General features: G+C 40.5%; 1 protein-coding gene across 2 annotated transcripts; it reads right to left on the reverse strand.

Moving 5' to 3' along the window:
- Window positions 1–3,706: 3,706 nt before the first annotated feature.
- Window positions 3,707–26,996, reverse strand: LOC113014749 (phospholipid transfer protein-like). 2 transcript variants are annotated; one of them, XM_080298859.1, is made up of 15 exons: window positions 26,761–26,972; window positions 24,139–24,252; window positions 23,476–23,557; window positions 23,190–23,336; window positions 22,410–22,571; window positions 22,064–22,115; window positions 13,137–13,286; window positions 12,391–12,588; window positions 6,465–6,515; window positions 6,226–6,339; window positions 5,598–5,665; window positions 5,465–5,504; window positions 5,321–5,357; window positions 5,142–5,218; window positions 3,707–4,001 (listed from the first exon to the last, which is right to left on the reverse strand). In XM_080298859.1, the coding sequence occupies exons 2-15, from the start codon at window positions 24,236–24,238 to the stop codon at window positions 3,936–3,938; spliced, it is 1,344 nt and encodes a 447-aa protein (XP_080154985.1). In that variant the 5' UTR covers window positions 24,239–24,252; window positions 26,761–26,972; the 3' UTR covers window positions 3,707–3,935. The 2 variants fall into 2 exon arrangements, with proteins under 2 accessions (XP_080154985.1, XP_080154986.1); XM_080298860.1 differs by lacking the exons at window positions 5,321–5,357; window positions 5,465–5,504 and having other exon boundaries at window positions 5,142–5,203; window positions 26,761–26,996.
- Between the last annotated feature and the right edge of the window lie 614 nt (window positions 26,997–27,610).

Here is a 27,610-nt window from a genome sequence, read left to right on the forward strand (position 1 = left end):
ATTTCCCTGGATTGCTTGAAAGGTACACCTTGAAGGGACAGCGACCTCTGAAAGGAACCAGGCACTCGTCAACCGTCACCTCAGGACCTGGATTGTACATAAGTGGAAGGCGCTCCACCCACCTGTCCCAAATGTTCCTGATGGCAGCCAGCTTGTCATTTTGTCCTGTATCTCTGTTATCAAATTGAATAATTCTTGAAAGGACACGAAATTGTTCTAAGGACATGGTTGCTCGGAATATTGGCCTGCCAGACTCTGCATCCCACAGACTTTTTGTAGCCTCATTGTTTGAGCGATATACTCCGGCTAAAATCAACAGACCTATGTAGGCTTGGAGGTCTACCAGGTCGATTTCTCTCCAGGTGTCTCCAAACACACGCTTCCTCCAGGTTTGTCATCTCCAGTATAATTCCCTCAATAGACTCTGATAAAAAGAGTTGGAAGCTGGATTTGATGTCATCCACACGAGATATGGCATACTGTGTTGGCCCTGGCCTACTTCCTCTGTCCCGGAGGAATGAAGACCAGAGCAAGTATCCACTCTTGGACTGGAATGTTTCCTCAGGTGCCTGTTCTTCTTTTGGTGCCTCTCCCTCTCCATCTGTTGACTGGTCAGTCTCATCAAAGTCTGGATCAAAATCTGTGTTGTCTTCCACTTCCGAGACATCTTCGTCTATCTCCTGTTTAATTTCAGTGCCCTCTTTATATCCAGAAACCTGGACCAGAACGTCTTCGACAGAGAACTGCTTGGTCAGTCGCCTACTCATTGTGCTCGGAGTAAAATGAGTGCAAGGCAAACATCAAGCTACATATATATGGGGTCTGTGAGAAGATGATACACTGATTAGTCTGGAAGGTGTGGCTCACATGGAGGACGAGCACATAAAGAGATTACTCCCAGCTGTGCTCTCCTCCTGTGGCTCATTCCCCCTCGTTATCCCACAGTGTATTTAAGCCCCATGTTTCTCTTTGTCAGGGTTGCGTCCTCCCTCATAGCTGTGTGATTTTTCCCTGTGGCTCCTTGTGCGTTAGTTTTCCCAGTTTAGTTTTGTATTGTTTTTCGTGTCCCACTCAACGGCAGCAATAAAGTTAGATAAGAGGACGGGCAAATAAAGACATTTTTACCCTTGTTTTTCATTCAGTGGGTGTCGTTCAGTGGATCGTTCAGTGGGCCTTTCACTGGGGTCGTTCAGTGGGAGTTGTTCTGTAGGTCATTCAGTCGATCGTTCAGTCAGTGAGTGGGTGGATACCCATTCATTTCCTATAGTGGTCACTTTGATCGGGAACACCACAGATGTAACAAGGTTGATAAAAAAAATTCGAATTTATGAATTTTTGTTGTAAAGTTTTAAATCGGTTAGATTTGACCAGAACAAAACATAATATAGTTCTACATTTATAATCAACAGTGATGTGAAACAACTACAACTCTGAATCTGATTCAGTTTGTAGTTTGCAAGCTTGAAATCATATCGTGGATCAGCTTCAACTGCTAACACTGTACTCTCATCTCTTCCGTCTCTCAGGGAAAAGACCTGAACGGCATTGAGTCAAACACATTTCAATTTGGATTCTTACAAAGTGAAAATGGGATTTATTATTTTTATTTTTCAATTAATTTAATTAATTAATTTTACCATTTGATCTGAGTTTGTTTTACTGATTTTTTTCAGTATTTATGTTTCATCTTTCACAGTTACAGAGTGAGTAACCAGACACATCAGTGCCAGACAGCAGGCACATGTGTGTCTAACCTGGCCCGCTTTGAGACCTTATAACTCAGTGATGACTCTGGAAATGTTGTGTGAGCTGAGGTTGGTCTAAAATGAGTGTTGTTTGGGCCAAATGTGACACAAATGTCACAACACAACATCAGTCACCTCATTTGTTGCTTTATAAATAAAATTGAATTGAATTGTAAAACACTAGGAAAAGAAAAAAGTTCTTAAGTCAGACTCAAGACGTGCAAACTTGACATGTTGATAGGTGAGAATAAACAAAGATACAAGACTGACTAACTACAGGAGGAGATCAGACTCTAAAAAACTAAACTAAACTAAATGATCTAATAAGAAAACAAAAGTACAAGCAAACCAAACAGAGACTCTAACCTAACTTAGAACATCATTTTAAACCAGTAAGACAGTCCAAAACCCAAACCCTGGGTCACTGACTTCAGGGCCCTGACACTTTATCACACTGGTACATGAAGATAGGTACTAAGAACAAGCAATGACTCACTTCATGCTTGCTCTTTTCCTAGCCTGTGATCTAACTCTGTAGCCACTTTCATTGTTATTGTCTTATTTGTTGTCTGTGAGCACAAGCAGAGGTTTTTGCTCATAACTGTGACCTCATTTTCAGAGGCTTCTCTAATATTTAACGGTCGTGAAATATGTCAAACTTTCTTCTCTACTTAAAGGTAAAGAGCTAAGAGCATTTTGAGCACAGTGGAGAAGAAAATGTGCACTGGGGATTATGAAATGTTGTGTGTTTTGTGTTATCACTGCTGAGAATTTATTCACTTAGCTGCTGTTTACAGTTTAAAAGTCTTCATCAGAACAACCACTTCTAATTGTACTTTGCTCCTTATTGTCTCTGAAAAGCAAGAGCTGACAAAACAAATCCAGTAAATTCACTTTCATCTTTAAGTTTGGTATAATAGTCTGTCTTAATATGTTTTGTGTTTTATTTATTAAATGGGGAAAATTGCCGTCAGTCCTGTGCTGAGAGGGCTGTGGTCATCCATCCATCCTGTTCTAATAAACTCACATTTCAGACACACCTTTAGATCTGTTTAGTTTTATTCATAAAGCACCAGTTAAGAGTCAGCAAATCTTGAGTCAAGTCCCTTTATATTGTAAGGTAAAGACATTACAATGTTAATCTGGGACAAATGTTCACTCCAATTCATTGATGAAGTGAATTCGAGTGGCTATAACTGACTACATTTCATGGTCCTCAGGATTTGTATGCGTTGTGTGTTTCTGTGTTGTGTGTTTCACTATATATGTATACTGTATCATAATTAGACAGACATAAACAATTAACATTTTTGCTGATGCAAAACAACCACAGCAGGGATTCTGGCTTAAACGTACTCTGGATATTGTTAAATATTAATAAATGTTTGTTTGTCAGGTATCCTGTTTGAAGAAAGCATGTTGGATCCTCTTGAATGCATGTATATGAACACACATGAGGACAAACTGATTTTAAGGAAATAAAAATGCTCAAAAATTTAAAGATTGAGTTATTTTGTTCATGTATTAGCTGTTCAGTCATTTTATGAGATGGATGCTGTCATTATATTTTAGTATAGTTTTTGAGTTGAGGAGAATAAAGTATATTTAACATTAACTGTACCAATGTTGTTGTGTACTAAGCACAGATTAATTTAAACAGTTTTAATTTAAGAATTTTTGAGAAAATGGTGTATTAGGTTGTAATTGTATAGAAATGTAAGGTTACAGCTTTCTCACTGTAACTCATGAGTCACCAAAGTTACAATGAGAAAGTGCTTGTAAATCACAATATAAACCAAACTTTCCATCTTACTAAGAACAGAAATGCACAGAAAATCTACTGTGATTGTGATACTGTGTGTGTACTTTCACATGTCTCACAACAGAATCACCAATTACCAGCGTTTGTTGCTCAGTGGGTGTGCTTCAAAATGCAAAATATGATTAGAGACATGAAAAGGTTGGTGAAGTATTTTCCATTTACTGTGATGCTGAAACCTTTATTACAGACAAAAAAAATCAAATCAAATCAAATCATAGAAACAGCCAGTATATGCAGTACATTCAGTATATCCAGCATTTGCATCTGATAGATTTAACTTTCTAAGCTATTTAAACACAGATTTTATATTTAGCATAAAGAACCAGACATTCCGATGATCACAAACTCCCTATTTCAGTCTTTGCTGCTTATCCTTCAGCATTGCTGCTGCTCTGAGGGTTAAAGGTCAGGCTTCCTCCCACCACCAGATAGCCCTGTGTGGAGATACAGAAATTATTTTATTGCAGCCATATCATCTGCATCATTATAACTTCATTAATAACATTCTTTACAGCATTATTTCATCTAATAATATTTCTCACAGTATTGATACTGCATTACAGTTGTTTATTGAAGATGTCCATTTGAGGATCCTTCCATTATGTTAACTTTTATTACAGGTACGGTTAGAAGTGTTTTATACACATTGCATATTTGTGCTTATTTTGAGTTGATGTTCGGTTCATTAAGGGTCTTAAGCTTCACTGGCATGACTGTCCAGGTGATACATGCTGAGGGAAACTAGAACATAGAAGGATAACTGCAATGCATGCTTACAGTACATATAATACATATAATCTAGGAATGTGTCCGGCCTGAGGCCTTAACTCATTTGGTGTCTTACTATATTTTATTCTACTTGGTAACAGATGATCAGAGTCAATAATTAGCCTCAGAGACCCTGAGCTTGAAGTTTATTACCTTGTATGGAAGGTGTTATAGAAAAGAGAAGTTCTATGTCTGTTTATAGCTATTAAAGATGTACGATTAACGGTGACTAATGTCTGGAACCTATTTTAATCTGTAATTGACGCAATGGGGGGGGGGGGGGGGGGGGGGGGGGGGCATGTACCCCACTGCTTTATAAGTGTCCACAACATGTATTTTGGTCAGAAGACATATGTTGATGTTTTCTCTGGGCTGTTAATAAACTCATCGTTTGATTGCACTTTTCTGGGGCTTCCGTGGTTTGTGACACTGCTCTACATTGATCGATTTCGCGACACCTGCAATAAAAGGCAGTGACAGGTAGTATTAGGTACAAACAGGCTACATGTGACTGAGTGGCAGCAGCTAATTCATTAATCCCAGAAATCCCAGATTTCTGGATGTTGAATTTTCAGATTTTGTCCAGATAAACAGAATCAACTTTCTGGGATTTCCTTACCTGGATGATTGAGCATGGATCAAGACCATATTTTATGAAACTGATATTCATCATGGAACAGCAGATGAATAAATGATGACTCAGCATGTTTTACTGTGATAGTTTTAAAAATTATCAGTGTGGTGTAGAGGACTGCTGAAAGTTTAGCACATTAGTGTTCAGGCAGAAGGAAATTAAGGTCACTTACTTCTTCAAACTGGGTCTTTGCATCAATAATGCTCAGCTCAGCAGGAAGAGGGATGGGTATTTCTATAACAAACAACTCTAAACACACATACATACACATAGATTATAATCCAGTTCAAATTGTAACAAAATATCATGAGAGTCAGGTGAGTTTGTGTTATTCTGTATGGTAGCGCTTACTGGTTATGATGTAAATATAGATATTAACAAATCCAGTCTGCACAGATAGAGACACACACTTGTTATTGTAATAATAATCATAATTATTATTATTATAAAAATCTGCTGGTATAGAGCAATGGAAGTAGAGCACTGTCTTCTTACCTGAATTTGTTTTTTGATCGTTCCAATTGTGTCGTCACAACTGAAATAAATTCACAAAATACAATACTATAGAGTATTAATGTGTATAGAGTCTATACTATGTCAGCATGTCAGTGTGAATTTGTGTTCTTACCTTGGGCTTTGAAAAACCGGAATGAGATGGCGTTCTTTGAATTCGACATTCATATTATCTCGGCAGGTCTACAGGAAACAAAGTTTGATTATTTCTGCATATGTGGTTGAGTCACACTTCCATGTATCTTGCATTCAAACTTCAATTCAACTTGGTAGCTTCACGCAGCTCAGACAGGAGTGTCCATATAGATATTCACAACAGAAAGAGTCCAACAGTGAGTTGTTACAACTGCATGACTTATCTATTTGCTACATTTTTTTACATTTAGTCAAAATTTCACAATAAAATCGTCAGAGCTGTCTTTGAGCTGCTCCTATCTGCAGAACATCATGGATGTTCAGAAACATGTCACAAAGTCAAACTGAAGAAAGCTTCAAATCTGATTCTCAGGCAACTTACACAACACGTAAGCTAAAAGTAAGTCTTTGTCTTAGTTTAATGTGCAGTAACATCAGGCTGCAGTGAGTGAAAAAGTTTTGTGAAGGACAGCTAACGTACATACTTTATATTGGTTGTGTTTTGTACCCAGCTCTTAAAGTGAACTTGCAGATAAACTCTGATGCAGAGTCGATACCAGCACAGAGTGTGCTGCTGTGTTAAAAACTGCATCTGTATATGTGCTTACCATACGAAGACTTTGTTGACCATCAGATTTTATTTCGATATCCACAGTGGCAGAGAGTGCATTCTTACTGATGTGAACGTCTGGAGCCTTAGTTAACTCCACTTTAAATTGACCCTATGTATATTGTAGAAATGAAATGTTAGCAGTTTATTTTCCATGTAATGATGTTTGATGGTGAATGAAGTTTAAGGTGAAACTTATTTGACTCTCTAACATGAACTCTTTGTAAAGTTTGTTACCGATGCAATTCCCACAACGTTGAAGGGAGTATCCCATAATCTTTTCGGCACCTGGTGTAGAGAAGGAGATAGGAGGTGATGTGAAAAGGGTTTGGACCTTTGTTAACATATTTGTGTGGTATTACTACTAGGGATGGGTATCGTTTAGGTTTTATCCGATACCGGTGCCAAATCGGTACTTTTGAAACGGTGCCGGTGCTTAAACGGTGCTCGAACCGGTGCTTAAAGAATGGAGAACACAAAATTGGTCCAAAAACCTCTCATGTTCAGCTGTTTTTTTTGTAAAAAGATAACAATGTTAGCCTTTTCTGCAGCTATGGGGCATATATGGTATCACTCTTGGCTGGAAGCAGTGCTTAAACAATGGAAAAAACACAAACTTTGTCTAAAAACCTCTCATGTTTAACTGTTCTCCACTTTTTCTTTGGTCATTTTAGTCTTTTTGGCCAGGGTGAAGGGAGTATCTGCCATCAAACAAGAGGACAGCAGCATGTAGCTATGATGATGTTTGCTAGTTCACCTTACATGCATTAATGTAATAACGTGGTTAGCCTACTCAATGTAAATTACACACGAACAACATTAAGCTACTCACGCAGAGAAGAACGGCTGCTGCTGCGATCATTTCTGCTACACTGGCAGGGCTAGGGGCCAGGACTCTCCTCTTCGGGTTTTTGGGGGATGTTGCTAACTCCGGGTCCGATAACAGGCACCACACCCGCAGTAGATGCGCTCGGTGTGAGGTCTCGCAGCAAGCTATTAAATACGGCGCATTTTTCAGATTTAAAAAAAAATGCTATACGTCGCCAGGTGTTTCATCGGATTTGAGGTGTTACCTCCTTTGACAGTATCACAGTATCAGCTTAAAGCACTTGTTGCAGGCTGCTGAGTTTGCATCTTTTGCTGTGAAGTACAGCCAGACTTTTGACCGCTTGGCCTTGGGCATTTTTAATCTGTAGCTCTGCTCTAAAAGAACGTACGTACCTGGGCCCGCCTACTATCCTCGGAAACGTAAAATGATTGGCTAGAATTCAAAGAGTATCACATCTCAGGAAAAAAAAGCACCGAAATAAAGCACCGAAATAAAGCAGTACTAAATTATAAAATCGTCTGGTCCATTTTATTTCCCCAATTTTGTTAAACAGCGGTGGAATACCGGGAGGAGGCCCCGGGGCAGACCCAGGACACGCTGGAGAGATTATATCTCTCGGCTGGCCTGGGAACGCCTTGGTATTCCCCCGGATAAGCTGGAGGAGGTGGCTGGGGAGGGGGAGAGGGAGGTCTGGGCCTCTTTGCTTAGGCTGCTGCCCCCGCGACCCGGCCTCGGATAAAGCGGATGAAGATGGATGGATGGATGGATGGATGGATGGATGGATGGATGGATGGACGGTGGAATATGTAGTACTGTTTCTTTCAGTGATAGCAGCTCACAGAATTGTCTATTTCTAAAACTCACTTCATACTGCCAGAGGTGGCAAAAGTACAGACATTCTGTACTTACAGTTTTTCTCAGTTGCTTTGGTGCATTTCTCACAACAGAATTAAACTTTGGACAATAATTAGTTCAACCTCCACAACATGTAGTCGTTTTGGCACAACCTTGTGGCGGTTTCATGTTCATTGTCCAAAGGCAAATGCCTTTGGACATGAAGCAGTTGAGTAAGTACAAATACCTAAATAATGGTCATTTTTGACTTGCTATTCATCACTATCTCCTTGCTTTTATCATGAATGTCACAATTATTTATACTTGTACCGGCTGAATAGTCATTGTCCTTACAACTAATAGTCTTCATTTCATTGCTTGTGTCAGTGCACTCAAAATTGTTGAACATCTTGTCAAAGAATTTGTACACCCATTTTGAAAACACTATTTTTAAGGATTTCCATGAAAATCTCCATAAATTACTTTTCTCAGGTGAACCTTATCTCACACTAATGAAAATTGGTGTGTGTTACTCTTACTTGCAACCAATGAAAAGCCTCTTCTACCCAGTCACAGGTGAATCGCGTTACAGTATCCCCTACTCTACAAGTATATATATATATAATGTAAACCAACAGACAGGATTGGCATGAGGTGCATACTGAATGTACAAAACTGCAGAACATGGAACGTCAGCCTTGTGGAAGAGGGGTGAGGATTGGTGGAGGACGAGGACAAAATCGGGTAAGAAGAGACCAACCACATAGACACGTCCCTGACGAAATCAGGGCAACACTTGTGGATCATGTGATAAACCATGGCCTCACAATGGCCAAGGCTGGTCGAAGGGTGCAGCCAAATGTTGGGAGAACTACTGTAAGTTCTATTATTCAGACATTTCGTCGGGAAAACAGGTGAGCATACTGTAATGTAGTTATTCAGCACAAACTAATTTGCTCTGCACTTTCATAGTCATACAGGAGACTTGCATTAGGACATGGCCTTATAGAACTTTACATATAGATGTACTGTAACTGAAGTGCAGACTTGGCCCAGGTGTGGCATAGTGTGCTGTGGTATAATACAGTAATGCTGTAAAGAAAGGAGTTTTGAATGACAGTCCTGTAACAATTACTGTAAGCATGTTTGCGCTTATTTATGTTTGTGTTTTTTCATCTGCATTTCAAAAAGGACTGCCAGACAACCTAGAAGAGGTGGAAGAGGTCCACTTTTGACTCCACAGCAAGAGGAAAGAATTTGTGCAATGGTGGCTGCAAACAACGCTTTGAGACTGAGAGAAATACAAGGAACTGTCGTAGAAGATGACACCGTCTTCGGAAATATTCAGTCAATATCAATTTCCACCATAGACAGAGTCCTCAGACGGAATGATATATATATATATATATATATATATATATATATATATATATATATATATATATATATATATATATATATATATACACGAAGGGGATAAATAGGAATAAAAATACAAGTGAATTGCACATTTCAAAGAGGCACTACAGCTTAGTTGTTCCCCCCTCCTTTGTCCTCCTGTTTCCCCTCCCTCTCCCCTCCAGAGAGGAGTTAAACAGTCTGATGGTGTGTGGGACAAAGGAGTTTTTAAGTCTGTTAGTTCTTGTCTTGGGGAGAAGCAACCTGTCACTGAACAGACTCTTCTGGTTGTTAATGGCCGTGTGCAGAGGATGCCCAGCATTGTTGATAATGTCCAGCAGTTTTTTTAGTGTCCTTTTCTCTGCCACTGTCACCAGAGTGTCCAGCTTCATGCCGACCACAGAGCCAGCCCTCCTGATCAGTTTCTCCAGCCTGCATGAGTCCTTCTTTGCTGTGCTGCTCCCCCAGCACACCACAGCATAGAAAAGTACTCCAGCAACCACTGACTGGTAAAACATCCTCAGGAGCTTCTTGCAGATGTTAAAAGACCTCAGCCTCCTGAGGAAGTATAGTCAGCTTTGGGCTTTTTTATACAGGTGCTCTGTGTTGCATCACCAGTCCAGTTTATTGTCCACCCACAGCCCGAGGTACTTGTACTTGTTGACCACCTCCACCTCCTCCCCCTCTATCTGAACCAGCAGTGGACCTTCTCTGGACCTCCCGAAGTCCACAACCAGTTCCTTAGTCTTTGAGGTGTTGAGTTGCAGGTGGTTTGTGTGACTCCATGCGACAAAGTTCCTCACCAGACTTCTGTACTCCTCTTCCTGATCATCCCAGATACACCCCATGATGGCTGTGTCATCTGCAAACTTCTGAATGTGGCATAATTCAGAGTTGTAGCAGAAGTCAGAGGTGTACAGGGTGAAGAGAAGAGGGGACAGCACAGTTCCCTGTGGTGCTCCTGTGCTGCTGACCACAGTGTCAGACGTGATGTCCTTCAGCCTGACGTACTGTGGCCTGTCGGTGAGGTAGTCGGAGATCCAAGCCACCAGGCAGGGGTCCACCTCCATCCTGTTCAGTTTTTCCTGAAGCATACAGGGCCGGATGGTATTAAAGGCACTGGAAAAGTCAAGAAACAGGATCCTGACCGTGCCTTTTCCCCCATCCAGGTGTGAGTGGGCTCTGTGTAGGAGGTACAGGATGGCATCCTCCACTCCGACACCCGCCTTGTATGCAAACTGTAGTGGGTCCTGGGCATGTTGTACCTGTGGTCGGAGGAGGTTGAGGAAGAGCCGCTCTAGAGTCTTCATAAGATGTGACGTCAGTGCCACCGGTCGGAAGTCATTCAGCTCATTGGGCCGGTTCGTTTTGGGGACCGGGACGATGCAGGATGTCTTCCATAGGGCGGGCACTCTCCCCAGTCGCAGACTGAGATTGAAGACTCGTTGTAGCGGCTCCCCAAGTTCAGCAGCACACGCCTTTAGCATCCTAGGACACACCATGTCTGGGCCTGCTGCCTTTCTGGGGCGAAGCTTCCTCAGTTGTCTCCTGACCTGATCCACTGTGACACTGGGAGATGTTTGGGAGGAGGGGAGGGGGGGAGATGTCTTGCTGCTGAGAGAGGGATTGGAGGAGGGGGGTGTCTTAGTGTCAGGAAGGGGGGGGAAGCGAGGGAGGTAGGAGCACACGACAGGATGCTTATGGAGTTTCTTCCTCCTTACACTCCATTCCTAAATCCAATTGAGGAGTTTTTCTCTTCCTGGAGGTGGAAGGTATATGACAGGCATCCGCATACCCAAATGACCCTGCTAGCAGCTATGGATGCAGCTTGTGATGACATCACAGCAGAGTCCTGCAGAGGGTGGAGCTAACACTCCAGAAGATACTTTCCCCGATGCATTGATAGAGCTGACATTCGCTGTGATGTTGATGCAAATATGTGGGCAGACAGACGGGAGCGTCTAGATATCAATGATTGATATGCAGCAGTGTCTGTTTTTCAGTTTTTGGGGGGTTTTTTTGTTTGATTGTGTTTGATTTACTGTATTTCCCCAGTTGCACAATGCTGTGAACACTTTCAATTAAATATTATCAAGAGTGCATATGAAGTGTCTTGATTTTCCTTTACAATTTATGGTTTTCAACATGCCATGCATGCTGTCCAGACTTGACATGTCATTGGGAAGCACCTACGAAGAAATCTGTCACAATGAGAACATGTTCAAACCATTTGATTTTGTGACCAAAGATGCTGGTGTAATGACTTGTAATTGTGACAGCCCTGACACTTTGTTTGATATAAGTACTTGCTTTTGATGAATATATTATCTGTTTTGATTAAGGGACTTGCTTTTGAAGCGTTGATTACTTATTTTGAGCAACTGACTTGCTTTTGAACCACTGACTTTTCTTTTTGATGAAGTGACTCACTTTTGCAAGTTATCCACCATGTTTTGCAGTTTGCACTAATTGTTTTGAGAAGAGCCTTAGTAGTGGTGCAAAGTTTAATTCTGTTGTGAGAAATGCACCAAAGAAACTGAGAAAAACTGTAAATAGAATGACAGATACTAGTGTTAAAATATATATATATATATATATATATATATATATATATATATATATATATATATATATATATTCTGGCAAAAGTTGAATTGTTGATTCAACTTATTTACTCAAGTAAAAGCAGGATGTAACAGTTCTTAAATGTACTCAAAGTAATAAAGTAAAAGGAACTCCAAGAAGAACATTTCTACCACCTATTTTTATGCAAAGGTAACTGACTCTTGTAAGATAAATTCTTTATAAAATATATATAAAGAACAAAACAACAACAAACTTCTTATGGGGGTTATCTGCTATAAAAAAAAACAGGCCAGGAAAATCTCCTTTATGTTTCTATTTTATCCTCAGTTACTTTGACACAAAGGCATCTGCTGTGATGTTTACACCTCTGATGAAGTCTCACAAGGGTCACTACTGATAAATGATCAGAATTATATTTCTGGCTGTCTGAGTCAAAATTGAATCGAATCAGGAACTTATGAATCAGAATTGATTCAACTGGAAAAATCAGTGACTATACACAGCCCTATTACTTACCCACTCTGCTAATTGTCTGTGTAGAATGTCAGTGTCAAGCTCAAATGGTCCTGATTTGTAGATTGCCATGGCGGCCACATTGAAGAAGAATTCAGAGAAGCCCACATAAATCATCTGACTAGTCTCTGTGAAAACTGGTTCTTTGCTTGGCCTTATTGAATCAGTGTCCACATCCTTCCCGTGTACAGACATTAAGCCCTGAAACACACACAAAATGATGATCTTTGCAGAGTAGAAACAGAAACAAGCAAAATAAAACTTCGAAGGTGATCTGCCCAAGAATCTCAACGCATTTATACAATACAGCTTTATTTGTGTAGCACATTTAAAACTAAGAGGTAGCCAAAGTGCTTCACATAATCCAATAAAACAGTAGTAAGATACAAAAGCAGATAAGCTAGCAGATGGCAGGCATGTATGTGTGTATGTCATGATAAAAAGATGATTTCATTGTATCACATTACTATTAACCCAGATGCTAAGATTCTTTCCAACAGACTTAATGTTGTCCAGCAGGGAAACAACTGATGGTGGCATTTGTTTAACCTGGTGTCCACTGATAATTTTCTCTGATTTGTGTGAGATTTTTTATTAGACGTCAAATTTTCAACTTCACAACAGCTGGCATCAAGAAAACCGAACATGCCAGGGTCACTACACCTTAAAGTGCTCTGATTTTTAACCAGGTGTTAATGTCTGTAGGGTTGTGTTCAGAGTCAGAATAATTTAGTGTTTCTCTATATTACCTTGAAAGACATATCAAGGCTCCTCGATGTCACTGCAATATCACTGCTCAGGGAGTAGTCCAGGTCTAATTGGCGGCCTTCATGCACAGTCTTTATCATGGACAAGTCCTTCAGCTTGTTATTTATCATAGGCTGAAGAGCAGGACAGATCTACAGACACACAAACACTTGTGAACCACACAGATGTCATAAGATCTGCAAAAGCCAGATTAGTAGTGAAAAAGGAAAAAAAAATGTCTGATATGGGTTGACAGTAGTTCAGGAGGAGAGCAGTTCATTCACTAATTAGATGGTTGGCTATTCAATCCCTAGCTTCGCTAGTCTCCACAGGGGTTGGCAGTCCTTACACATTTGGCTGTCACTTGGTGTTCGCTCTCTCTGCAGTAGAGTATCATGTTCTATTCCTGTTTCAAAACACGGTGGTGTTTTTGAGTAGCTTATCTGCATAGCAATTAACAAAACTTTTAGATAACTTATTTTTTCATAGTATAATCTTCATTTGAAGCACACTCTCTGTGTACTCACTCCCTTTTTTTTTTCTTTTTTGCCTGTCCCGTTTGGCTCTTTTGCCATCAGAATTGTTGTCTAAAGGCAAAGAAAGATGCCCAACGGATTTACTTTACCAAATTGACCATCCCAGCCTTGCCGTAATGGTCCATTTGATTCACCTTTTATTGTTTATTTTATTTTCACTTGCTGAATACGGGACAGACTTGACTGGGGGAAAGAAGGGGAGAAAGAGAAACAGCTGAGAAGAGGGACGGGGGAGAAGGGCAAAAAACAAAAACCAACAGAATGGGCAGAAAAAAAAAGAAAAAAATGCATATATCAATCACCTGGATCACCTGCTGAGAAAGAAAAAAGAAAACAAGCAGAAGAGAACAAGAGTAATAGAATAAACAACATCACAATGCACCGATGTCTGAGGGAGTCCGCCACTGGCAGTGGAAGTGGTGGTAGGGGGAGATAGGCCTCCAAACCTTGGAGGGCCTGAGATGTCCCCAATATGACAGCAAATACTAAATATTAAACATTATTGTGCAGCACATAAGATCAACAGAACACAGTGTGCTTTGAGGTAGGAGCCAAAAAGGGTGTAGTTTGTGGGTGTGATCACCCGTGTGTACACCTGTGAGCATGGACGCGATTGTTTTTTTTAAAAGGTTCCTTCATGTAATAATCTGCTAGAAGGTGTGGGGGGGCCACAGCCCCGTCCTCCAGGACATGAAGCAGGTATGGAGGAGATCAAAACTCCAGACATCCAGAGGCCCCCAGAACACAAGAGACCAAGGAAGACCAACAGAGGGGCAGCTGCGCCACTGTCCCAGAAAGAGCTGAGGAGAGTCCCAGATGAGGGCTCACCCAGCAGCCGCGAAGCAGAAGCCAGGGGGGGTTGCAGTGACGCGCTCGTGAGCTCCGCCGGCAGCCAGCCGTGCCTGAGTGACCGAGCCCCAGGCCGAGAGGCCGGGGGCACCCCACCTCCGAAGTGGCCCGAGCGAGCCCCAGGCTCCAGGCCCCGACAAGCGGCCGCCAAGGAGTGAGCCGGTGTGTACCTGGACGCCCATCCCCAGACACAAAGAACCACCAACGCACCGATGTCTGAGGGAGTCCGCCACTGGCAGTGGAAGTGGTGGTAGGGGGAGATAGGCCTCCAAACCTTGGAGGGCCTGAGATGTCCCCAGAGAGGTGGCGTCTGATACCCAACCTGACATATAGACACAGACATACAGGCACACACAGATACAAACATCCATTCCCACCCTCATGCTCTCATATGCACTTACTCCACACTCAACCAACATGGAGACAGACATAAAGAGACGCTGTACACACGATCACACTCCCCAAGCGTACTCTACGAACCGGGTCTAGGTACCCTTGCCCCTGGAGGGGGAACTGCACCCAGACCCAGGTGGTGTTTCCCCTTTTCCCTGCGGTGGGGGGAGGCAGACCGCCCCGACTCCGCAGCAGCAGGGAGGCCCCACACTCCAGACCGCAGTCGGACGGCCAACTCCTCCTTCTAGCCCCCCCGCTCCAGCAGGCCGCAGAGAATGGGGGTGAGAGAAGACTCCAAACCTCCCTCCACCTGCTCATTGTAGTGTTGATGCATGTGTGTTCTAAGGTGCAATTAAAACCCAGGAGGGCATGGAGCTACCTGCCAGAGAGCAGCAGGTAAGCGCATGGTCCCTCCTGCTAGTCCTCAATGTCTACGTGTATTTAAAATTGAGAGGTGGGCAACGATGCCAGGGGTGAGGTGTACACCCTGATGGTACTTTGGACTCCGTGTATCGTGCCCACCCCCAAGATCCTATATGTATGTGTAATGAGAGTGTGAGTAATGTGAATGTCTAAGTTGTGGGATAAAATTGAGGCAGAGGCAACCAGAAGGGGACAGGGGGGGGGGGGGGGGGGTAGCCTCCTCTACACCCTGGTGACACACCCCTACTCCAAGGCCCTGCATGTGTGGGTGGTTGTGGTGGAGCGGGAAGGGGGAGGCAGCTGGAGATGGGGAGGGAAGGAAGGGAGTGGCAAGTGACCCCTCCCTGGGGCCAGCTCCCCCGCTGACCCCAGTAGGCACCCCCACACTCCGCGACCCGCCAGGGAAAGGGGGCCCAGGCCCATCAAGACCAGGGCCCAGTGCAGCAGCGCCTCCCGGCCCCACAGAGCCCGGGACAGTCCACCCAGCCCCACCACAGAGAAAACTGCACCCACCCCACCATCCACTCATCTTCCAGACTACATAAGACCATAAACACCCAGGCTGAGATCTTCCTCCACCTCTCCTGTATCTCCCCCTCCTGCAGAGAGAGTTCCCGAAGAGAGGAAAGCTCCTGCAAGATGTGACAACCTCCCCCACCAGTTGAAGAGCCCCCCAGGTGGCTCGACGCACCGGTGGCACCCTGCGCCAGGGCTGGGCCCCCATGCACCCACCCACCCACAACCCCGGCAACACACCAACCAGGACCCAAGCCCCCGAGGCCCGGCCAGGGCCCCAGCCCAGAGACGGAGCGCCCCCAGAACCTCACGCCCATCCCGGACCCACCCAGGGGCAGCCAGGCTACCAGGTCAGTAACCCACGTCCGTCAGCACAGACCCTCCCCTAGTCCCGCTGCACGCAGCCAAGAGGAAACAGTCACCTGAGAGCCAACAGAGCCCCTAATTGGACATGACCGCTACCCCAGGTTGAGCCCCCCAAGGAAGATGCCTCCGGGGAACCCCCCGACGCCCTTCACAACAGTGAAGGTGGGACCAAACTGTGACCCCCCCACCCCCACTAGGTGATGGAGCTGATCAAAGGAGCCCAGAGCAATTGATCTGATGTGGCGGCAGAGGCTGTATCAAGACTAATGTAATCTAATAGATAATTTCTATATTGGTTAGAATTAAGATTATTTTTATTTTTCCAGTTCATGAGGACTGTTTTCTTGGCTATGCATAGGGCAGTGAAAACCATATGGGCGATATTCTTTTCTGAAGTGACATTATCTAAGCTGCCCAACAAACACACTAAGGGGGAAGTTGGAATGTTACATTTCAGACACTTTGATAAGTCTTCACATATCTTGCGTCAAAACTTCTGAACTGGTGGACGGAACCAAAGAGCGTGGATATAATTGTCCGGTGAATTGGTTTGGCAGTGTGAGCAGTTGTTGGTAGACGTAAAGCCCATCTTCAACATCCGATGACCTGTATAGTGCACTCTGTGTAATATTTTGTATTGAATTAATTGAAGACTGGGATTTCTGATTAGATGAAAGGTTTTTAAGCAAATCTGTGACCAGAAGTTTTGGTCTAAGTTAACTGATAAATCCGCTTCCCATTTTGCAATAGGAAGTGATATTGATTCATCTGTTTTAGAAAACATTCTGTATATTTTGGATAGTAATTTGGGGGTTTTAAGAGTAAGAAATTGAACCACACTTGGTGGTGTTTGTAGTTCAACTTGACCCGGTTTAAATTTCTTTTTTACTATGGATTTAATTTGTTAATATTCTAAAAATCTTTTCTTGTTGATCCCATATTGTGTAACTAGTCCGTCAAATGAAATAAATTCTGTTCCTTTTAGTATATGTTCTAAATATTTGATTCCTTTATCACTCCAATCTGAAAAGTTTATCATATTATTGTTTTGTAATATGTCAGGGTTGTTCCAGATAGGTGTAAGTTTGCATGGGATTAATGAAGACGCCGTCAATTTTAGAAACTCCCACCATGCTGTCAGAGAAGAGCTGATGTTGATGCTTTTAAAGCATTCATGTCGTTGGATGTTTGAGCTGATAAATGGTAGGTCTGAGATCTCTAGATTATTGCAAAGTGCTTGTTCTACATCTAGCCAAGGTTCATCTAAGAGGGTATGTTTTAGCCATCCTGAGATAAACTGAAGCCTGTTGGCTAAGAAGTAGTGCTGAAAGTTAGGCAGTTCTAGTCCTCCTTTATCCTTGGTCTTTTGTAGTGTTTTTAAGCTTATACGTGGGGGTTTATTTTTCCAAAGGAATTTGGACATACATGAATCTAGAGATCTGAACCAATCTTGTGGCGGTTTAGTTGGGATCATTGAGAATAAATAATTTATTTTTGGTAAGACCATCATTTTTATAGCGGCAACCCTTCCCATGAGTGATATGGGTAGACATTTCTATCTAGCCAGATCACCTTCTACCTTCTTTAAAAGTGGGATATGGTTTAATTTGGTTAGATCTGCAAGCTTGGGAGAAACATTAATACCTAAATATTTTATATTTCCCGATTGCAGTGGTGTAGAAGAGGAATTATGGAGGGAGCAATTAATCGGTAGGACTGTAGATTTTGACCAGTTAATTGAGTAATCTGATATTCTTGCAAAAGAGTTTATCAATTCAATCACCCCAGAGATATTGGTTCGTGAATTTTGGAGAAACACTGAAAAAAAGGCCATGTTGGATTTACTTGATTCAATAATGGACATTTGTTGCACACAAATGTTTTGCTTTGGCAGAAAATTAAACAACTGAGTTAAATCAACACAACTTTTTTATATTCAATAAACCTGTGCATTTTGTGTTCCTAAAACGCGATTGAAACATGTTCAGATGAAGTAAGTTGAGCTCTTGGAATATTTTAATCCTTCACAATTTTGTCATTTTATTTCAACACTATTCAATAACTTTTACCCCAATACTACTTGCTCACTTAAATACTACATGTTGTCTTCATATTACATAATGTTCAACAAAGTCTAGATCCTGGTTACCATAAAAATTGAATGGATTTACAATGACTACCATCCTCCGGGTTTCAGGAGGGCTGGGAAATAACGAGGTTACGAGGCAGGGTACACCCTGGACACCTCACCAGTCTATCACATAGAAACAAACAACCATTTACACTTACAGGTAATTTAGAATCACCAGTTAACCCCAGCTCTAATAACTGCATGACTTTTAACTGTGGGAGGAAACCAGAATACCCAGAGAGAAGCCACTGCAAGTTAGCCAGAATGTGGATTTGAACCCAGGACCTTCTTACTGTGAAGCAACAGCACTAACCACCATGCCAACAATCTAGGAAACACAGGAAAGCTATGATTTCCTGTATTTGATGCAGAATTGTTTTGTTTTTGTCCTTGACAGGTTAATCCACAATAAATAGCAATAGCATGCACGTGGTGCGTGTGTAGTTCTCTGCCTCTCATAACTCTACTGATATTCCTGCAGTTTGAAATCTTGTGCGATCTTGTGAATTTCATGAGTTCAGCAACTAACCACTCTTACTAAATTGTATCAGGTCGTCTCAACAAGAACAAATGAAGTGTTTGAATTCCATGCAAATCCTACATGATTTAATTACGTTCATAGAAACATGAAATTATTGTGTTCAAATTACAAGTTAGACTTTTTTAATGTAACAACCACCCAATTTACTTTTTTTGGTATACCAAAAAAAGTAGAGGTGGCTGCTCGACTTGACTGAGATGGATGCCTTCCTGAAACCACGATCTAAAGAGCGCGAGTCTGAAACCCGTGCAGTGTTGCAGGATTTAACATTGCTATATTATTGATTTACTTCACTTGAACATGATATGAACAATTTAATCTACCCTCTCTGCATATCATGTAGTTTATACACTATATAGTTACACTTAACTTTAAAGCATGAGGCAATTGTGTTAAATACACGCAAGATGCTTATGTAAATCCAAGAGCTGGCCAATCCCTTTTTTTCAGTGAAGAGTAACACATCATTTTATGTTCCACATTCTTGCATTTTATGCCCTTAATTACTGAATTCTGTCTAATTGCTGCTGCTAGTGGTTCAATAAAAATTGCAAACAGTGAAGGGGAGAGTGGGCATCCCTGCCTGGTGCCCCTCAAGAGACAGAAGCTAGAGGATGTCTGGTCATTTGTTCTGACACAAGCTGTTGGGGAATTATATAATATTTTTAACCAGTTTATGAAAGCTTTAGTGAAGGTTACAAATGATCTTCTTATGGCCTCATGGACTCATCTCTGTGCTTGTCCTGCTAGACCTTAGTGCAGCATTCGATACTGTTGACCATAATATCCTATTAGAGCGATTAGAACATGCAGCAGGTATTACAGGTACTGCACTGCAGTGGTTTGTATCATATCTATCTAATAGACTCCAGTTTGTTCATGTAAATGGAGAGTCCTCTTCACACACTGAGGTTAATTATGGTAATTCTGTAATTAATTATTATCAGGATGTCCTAAAAACTCACTGAAAAGCCTTCAACTAATCCAAAATGCTGCAGCAAGAGTCCTGACAGGGACTAGAAAGAGAGAGCATATTTCTCCTGTTTTGGCTTCCCTTCATCGGCTTCCTGTTAAATCCAGAATTGAATTCAAAATCCTGCTCCTCACATACAAGGTCTTAAATAATCAGGTCCCAACTGATCTTAATGACCTTGTAGTACCATATCACCCTATTAGAGCACTTCGCTCTCGCTCTGCAGGCCTACTTGTTGTTCCTAGAGTATTTAAAAGTAGAATGGGAGGGAGAGCCTTCAGTTTTCAGGCCCCTCTTCTGTGGAACCAGCTTCCAGTTTGGATTTAACCAAATCTTAAACCTAATCTTTTAAGATTAGGCTTAAAACTTTCCTTTTTGCTAAAGCATATAGTTAGGACTGGACCAGGTGACCCTGAATCCTCCCTTAGTTATGCTGCAATAGACATAGGCTGCCGGGGGATTCCCATGATGCATTGAGTTTTTCCTTTCCAGTCACCTTTCTCACTCACTATGTGTTAACAGACCTCTCTGCATTGAAACATATCTGTTATTAACCTCTGTCTCTCTTCCACAGCATGTCTTTATCCTGTCTTCCTTCTCTCACCCCAACCGGTCGCAGCAGATGGCCCCGCCCCTCCCTGAGCCTGGTTCTGCCGGAGGTTTCTTCCTGTTAAAAGGGAGTTTTTCCTTCCCACTGTCGCCAAAGTGCTTGCTCATAGGGGGTCATATGATTGTTGGGTTTTTCTCTGTATCTATTATTGTGCGATCTACTGTACAATATAAAGCACCTTGACGCCACTGTTGTTGTGATTTGGTGCTATATAAATAAGTAAGATTGAATAGGATTGAATTGAATAGAGTGCTCTTTAACGCACACAGTCTTTGCAGACTACTAAGGATCAGACCTCTATCATTATACAATTGATTATATACCTCTAAGCATATATGATTATATCTTTCTAAGCATCAATGATAATTCAACAATATAAACCTGACATTTCCACCCTGTATTGTCATTTAATAAGCCTATGTAGTTTATATAATCTTAGCTCTACACCACTTGTAAACATGCTCAGTGCATGCTTCATTTCATACACAGGTATTAGCCTTGGCATCCATATGATTGTTGGGTTTTTCTCTGTATGTATTATTGCAGGATCTACTGTACAACAGTTGCCTTGAGGTGATTTGATACTATATAAATAAAATTGAATTGAAGTGAATTGAATTGAATAGTTTGGAAAAATAAATTGTAAGTATTTAACTGAAGGGTATTTTATTTGTGTTAGTTCTTTTATTTAACTTGTAGTTCTAAATTGGAAGATTATCCTGATCTTGAAATATAAAAATAAAATTATATTTTATTATTTTTCGTCCTCAAAATAAGCGTCACACCCATTAAAACACCGTGCATTTATCGAGACTTCCAACTCCAGGTAGGCCAAGTATGGAGAATTGTAAGAAAAGAAAAATATCTGAAGAAAATGGAACAGTTAATGATGCCTGGGCAGATTTATTTGTATTTACTTCTGACGAGAGTGGCCTACCAGTATGCTGAATTTTTGGATTGTCGATCTTCAGAGCTTGGTACGCGGTGTCCTTTTCGAGTTTTTCTTTGACTTTTAACGTATCATTTCTTGTCTTTTTATTAAAGTGAACTGAGGATGCACCAGTAGCCGTGGGACCTTAAGTGGTGGCTCGTTTTCCACACTTCCTTTGTTGTACAGTACCTGGTGTATAGACTAGACTTTTTATATGGTTTTCTTTTGGTCCTTAGCTACCGGTAAGTCTAGTTTCATGTATAGTTTTATGTAATCCAGGACACTGTTGTAGGACAGGCTGTGCCACAGTCAGCTTTTATTGTTTCATCCTTTGATTTATTTTATAAATACAAATAAAGAGATTGACATTGGAGCCAATCTGCCTCATTGGTGCATCCTTTAACTTGTGCAAACTTTTTAAGAAGATTTTATTTCCTGGGGGGGTGAAAATCCCCTAGGTGGCATTGCCATTTTATTATTTTAGATATATATTGTATAACCCTTACTACTTGGGTTGCTGCATTTAGTAAATATCTCCCAAAAGCTTGGGTTGCCTGACAGATCTACCACTCATATCTGTGTAGGTAGTGTTTATCCTAAGCAGCACACTCCACGGGTTTCATTCAGACTGGCTTAAGCTGTGTTTCAGTTGGAACTGACCTTCTTTTTGAAGAAATGCTTGGCCACCCTTATGAATAAGTCCAAAACTTTCCTGAAAAACAAACAAATTTCAGAAATCCTGTCATTCATCAGCAGGACTGGTCTAACAGACTGTTGATCCGCCAGCTGATGGTTCATGTTTCCCTGAGGATTAAGTCAAGAAACCGATCCTAAGTCATATTCTTGCTTTGATTTATTAACAAATAGCTGACATTTCAATCAGCCTCAGCTACAACTGGTGGATGGTGTTTTCGCAGAGAAAGAGTATTCTGACTAAATAAAAATTCATTTTTAAATTTGTTTGATTCACAGAGAAGTAGGAAGCCCCTGTTCTTAGTCTTGTTACCCTATGAAGCCAGTGGACTTTGTTGTGATGGTATCGGCATTGATTTTGCAGTCCTCTTTTCGTATTTCAACATTCAGGTGTCCTTTTGGGTTTTGGTTCATTCTCACTAGGATCATGGCTCTCACACCTTCTCCAGTGAAGATTGTCGTACCTTTGTCAATCCTGTATAGGAAAAGACAAACAGAGGGCTGAATTTGTTTTCTTTTTTTTTTGTGATGTTAAAGCCAACACCAATTACACTGTAGATTGGATGATTTCTTTTTTCTTTGTTGTTGTTGTTTTTTCAATGCTCCTGTCACATCTGAGATCTGAGAAGACTCTCCTCAACAACATCAAATCATCTCAGCATGAATGTTCTGCGTTTATTAAACCAATCTAGTGCGAGTGCCATAAAAGCAGATACAGTGTGTGTGTAATACAGAGATAAAAATGTATATTCATGTGGCACACCACATAAAATCAGGGGCAAAAAAGACTAAAAGCTCTGCATTCATACAGAGATACTTAAAGATAAAATCTGCATGTCCAGCTTAGGGGAGACCCCATTACCAACTAAAATTAAACTACATGACTCTCAGCAAACCATGTTAAAGTAATGAATGTTGCTGTAAATATAGTGTTGTTGTCTTCAGAGACTGTATCAAAGAGCATAATTTTCTTGACTATTAACAATGCTGAAGGTTTTCTGCAGGCAGAATCTGATTTGCTCTACGTTGTTTGCACACATCAGACATAAAATGAGAGGTTTAAGAGCGTTTACACTGTTGTAGTTGTACGTACTTGAACTCCTTAAAAAAATGCACATTTTTTTCTCGTTGAAGTTCTAGAGCAAAGTTCAGGTCCTTGATTTCAAACTGGAGACCAATGTTTTGCTGAAATTTTAAATCCACCTGAGCAGGATCAACTTGTAGTTTAGTAAGGGTCACGCTGTGAGGAGGATAAAAATATATTGTACTATAAAATACTTAATAACATGTATTAACCATAAATGAACACATTTACATTTTCAAATTAAAATGAAGAAACAAAATAATAATAACCCATAGAAACAATAACTTATTTTTACCTTTTGATTGGCAAATCTTCTTCTTCTATTTGGAACTGCTGGTTAACCAGCCCCTTTAAGTACATCAGACCAAGATCCTTCACTGCAAAACACAGTAAATGTACTACAACTTCATATGCTGGTGATACTGCAAAGACATATTAAATAGTAAAATAGTCTTTTCTACATATTAAAAAATGATAAAGGAAACCAAAGGTTGAAGGGCCAGAATCGGATGAATCTAACATCATAAATTAAAGTGCTAATCGCAAAAATTACTAGTATTTATTTTAATAATAAATAATAGTATAATAACAAAGCAATTGATAATCAATGGCATTCCACTGCTGATGGTCGCCAAGTATATCATATCTGATATATGAGTTTTGTGGGTTTTTTAAACTTCTACGTCATCAGTGTGACTCACCGAAATAGCACAATACAGTTTTTAGCAACAACATTTGCAATAAATTGTATTTGTAATGCCAGATGTAGCAAATATGATACAAATGAAAATCCATTTATACAAAATAATATTTAATTATTTTCTTAATTCTTAAAATGTTCAATAAAGTCTATTTTCAAAAAAATTGAACTTTTCTGGCAATTATTTCACAGTTCAGGCTTTAAATGGTTAAAAGGCATAAGTGTTTATTGTGTTAGTGCAGCTCTTACAGACCTTACCTTTTTCCGTGATTCGCACTTTGATGCCGGGGGGAGGGGCAGCAGTGTCAGAGGAAATCAAAGACACCAAGAAGAAGAAGTGGACTAAACTGGACTTCATCCTGTGCCAAAAACCTGAATCATCAGAAGCAAAATGGAGTCAGGTTATTCTGACAGAATTATGTGTTCAGCGCTGAGAACAGCCATAAAAAGTAAGCTAAAGTATGCCCAAAGTCAAACCATCCAGTTACACTTTCAGTAAAACTTTATCTAAATAGAACCAACTGAAAACAATATTTTCAGATAGTTATATATTTATTATTGGAGAAGAGATTCAATATTCTGCCTGAATTAATCATTTGTTTTGTTTTTTTTTTTGTTTTTTTTACTTAATCTAAACAGCCACAAACACAACATCCTGAAGACTTTGTTTGTTAATTATTCATAATTCAACGTCACTGCTCAGGTAGTAGCCCATGTGGTGCAGATTTGAAGATGTAAACATGCTTAATAACTCATCATTCAGGATGACTGAAACATTTCACCTGGTACAACTAATGAAAAAAAATGTGGGGAGTTTCAGCTTTAATTCAGTGAGCTGAACAAAAAGATTGCATGTAAGTGTGAGGAACTAAAGCATTTTCAACACAGTCTGTGACCCAGCATTTTGAGTTTATTTTATATTTTTGATTTTCCTATATTAAGTTTGTGATAATATTAAGTTCTTGTCTTATTATTTAGTAAGCGTTTAGATGAGTTTTATTCTTGTTTTTGTTTCGTCGATTTCTCCTGTTTATGAGTCTTTCCTGTCTTCTGTTAAAGTCTGTCTTGTCCTCTGTTTCAACCGTTCATTCAATTTCAACATGGATATCTCAAGCCCTGCTGCAGGTACATCCACCGAGGGCTCAGGCGAAACTTCAATACCAACGACACTAACTCAATAGTGTCCATCTGGTCAAGAGCTCGTCGTCCTTCAGGGAAGACTGACCGGGCTGTTGACCACAATGTGCTGGCCCACCTAGTTAGGTCAGCTCTCATAATCGGTATTACCCACTCTTACCTTAACACTGGAATTGCTCATTCGTCTTTGAAAACTGCTTATGTTATTTCAATTCTCAAAAAGCCTGGTGCAGATCCCAATAATTTTGATAACCTTCGCCTTATATCAAATCTCCCCTTTATTTCGAAAATCCTTAAGAAAGTTCTTGCCTGCCAGCTTCACTCATACCTCAATGACCATCTCTATGAACAATTTCAATATGAATCTCCCCCCCTCCCCCATTGTAGTACAGAAACTGCTTTGTTAAGGATTACTAATGACCTTCTGATGGCAGCTGATTGTGGTCTTTCAACCATTCTCATTGTTCTCCCCAACAAGTCCCATATTACCCAATTTCTTCAACAGCTCCACTAATTGCCCATAGAAGCTAGGATAAATTTTAAAAATGTATTTCTCGCATTTAAGTGCATCCATAACCTTGCCCCTGCTTATCTGTGTGATCTTCTTCATATCACCACTGTTTCCCGCTCTCTCAGATCTTCATCTGCCATTAATCTTGTTGTTCCTTCTGCCCGTCTTATCACAATGGGGAACAGAGCCTTCAGTCGCTTTGCTCCTCGGCTTTGGAAATCACTTCATTCAGTCATAAGAAATATAGACTCGCTTACTTTATTTAAGTCACAGCCCAAAACACATCTGTTCAAAACACTCTGGAAGGCACACAGAGTCTTTGCAGACTACTAAGGATCAGACATATCAATACGCAGTCGATTATACAGTATACCTCTAAGCATATATGAGTATATGTATCTAAGCATAAATGACAATCCAACAATATAAACCTAACAAGCTCTTTTCTGACAGAGAATCTGGACTCTGACTGAGATATGGACCTAACAGTATCCTTTTCTCTCAATGGAAATGCAGTAAAAGGCAATTATTTCATGTAAGAATGAAGAAAAGAGTTCAACTGATGCTGACTGTTACATTTTGACTTTCACAGCTGGTGTTACCTAACATCATGACAAAGCTTAATTTTATCATTATGTCATAGAAAGAATGGATATGGGTACATTTATATGGAACAATAACAGAAGTGTAAATGTAGCAGCTCTAGACATTCCTGGTCTTCAAGATGTTTGACACTCACAGAGTGTATTTTAATACACGTAATATATAGTTTTTAAATATATATTTTTACCTCAAATTGTCTGAAAAAGCCAAAGCAGGTCAAGATGAAACAAAAACATGTAAATTAAAATAAATCTCTTAAAGTTTAATGGTACTTTATTTCAGCTTGTTTTATTTCGCATTATTATAGGTGTTGTGTCTCTATGAGTGGTCTAGAGTTTGAAGTTGTGTGTGTGTCCACATCAGGTTTTAAAAACTGATCTGATTTAGCTTTTACATAACACATAGTACATTGAACAATTTTTATTTATTTTTTTTACAGAAGTCTTGATCAACAAAACTCATATGGTTTTACTATTTCTAGTATTTTTTACTATGTTTTTAAAGTAATTTTAACTATATTAAAAAAAAACTTGCTTTATTGTTAGAGACAAACCTTTTGCACAAGTTGAAAATAAAGCCACCTGCATTAATTCTTCAAACAGAATAGAAAAAAGAGCAAGAAGTGTTACCTGTTGCTGTCGTTTGCAGAGTCTCCAGCAGCTAATCAGAAATTGCCCAAACCCCCTGATACTTATGCAGGCATTTTCCCGTGCATACTAGCGTAAGCACCTGCAGCTTTATGACCCTCAACAGTTTGACTAAAGAAAGATATGATGTCTGTGGGATCACTGCATCATTCCAGTACATTCAAATTCCAGCTGCTGCTACTCTGGCTGTAGTTCAACAATTTACATACTGGATATGCGATATCGCTTACTACTTTAACTGTTCAGTTACACAGCTGGTGTTTGTCACGGTTCTGGGTCCGGTGGACCCAGTATTTTGAGTTTTAATTATGTTTGGGTTTTAGTTTGCATTGGGGATTGTTTTCTTGTTCTCTTGTTGTGTTTATGATGATGATTATGATGTTTATTATTAGAGTTCCATGTTTCTGTTTATCTGGGTTTAAGATGCGGGTTTAGTTTCATATGTTATTTCCTGTCTGTCTCTCGATGTCGAGCCTGTGTGTGATGTTTTATTGTGAAAGTCTGCGTCTCATGTGAGTGTGTTCAGTTTTACCTCTGTCTCGTCTTACTGATTGTTCCTAGCTGTGTCCACCACCTGTGTGTAATTCCCGTGTTTCTCTGTGTGTATTTAAGTCGTGTCCTCCGTCATTGTAGTTGCTGGTCCGTCTATGTATCTACCATGTCTCACCCATGTGTTCTCCCTGCTGTCCATCGTCATTCTCCTCTGCTCGTTCTCATTCAGGTTTGTGCTTTGTAGTTTAGTTGTTCTCCAGTCTAGTTTAGTTCGAGCTCCGTTTGCTGTTTGTCCCTATTTATTTCATGTTCAATAAACCACCTTCACTTCTCCACTACT

The sequence above is a fragment of the Astatotilapia calliptera genome, chromosome 3 (assembly GCF_964374335.1).
Source record: "Astatotilapia calliptera chromosome 3, fAstCal68.1, whole genome shotgun sequence".
Taxonomy (NCBI): domain Eukaryota; kingdom Metazoa; phylum Chordata; class Actinopteri; order Cichliformes; family Cichlidae; genus Astatotilapia; species Astatotilapia calliptera.

Excerpts from the sequence above, each read along its gene's own strand:
- LOC113014749 (XM_080298859.1), bottom strand. The coding sequence starts at position 24,238 with ATGAAGTCCAGTTTAGTCCACTTCTTCTTCTTGGTGTCTTTGATTTCC. Across the intron at positions 22,116-22,409 it reads AAGTCCACTGGCTTCATAGG|GAAAGTTTTGGACTTATTCA; the intron begins GTAACAAGACTA and ends TTTGTTTTTCAG. Across the intron at positions 5,505-5,597 it reads CCGGTTTTTCAAAGCCCAAG|TTGTGACGACACAATTGGAA; the intron begins GTAAGAACACAA and ends AATTTATTTCAG.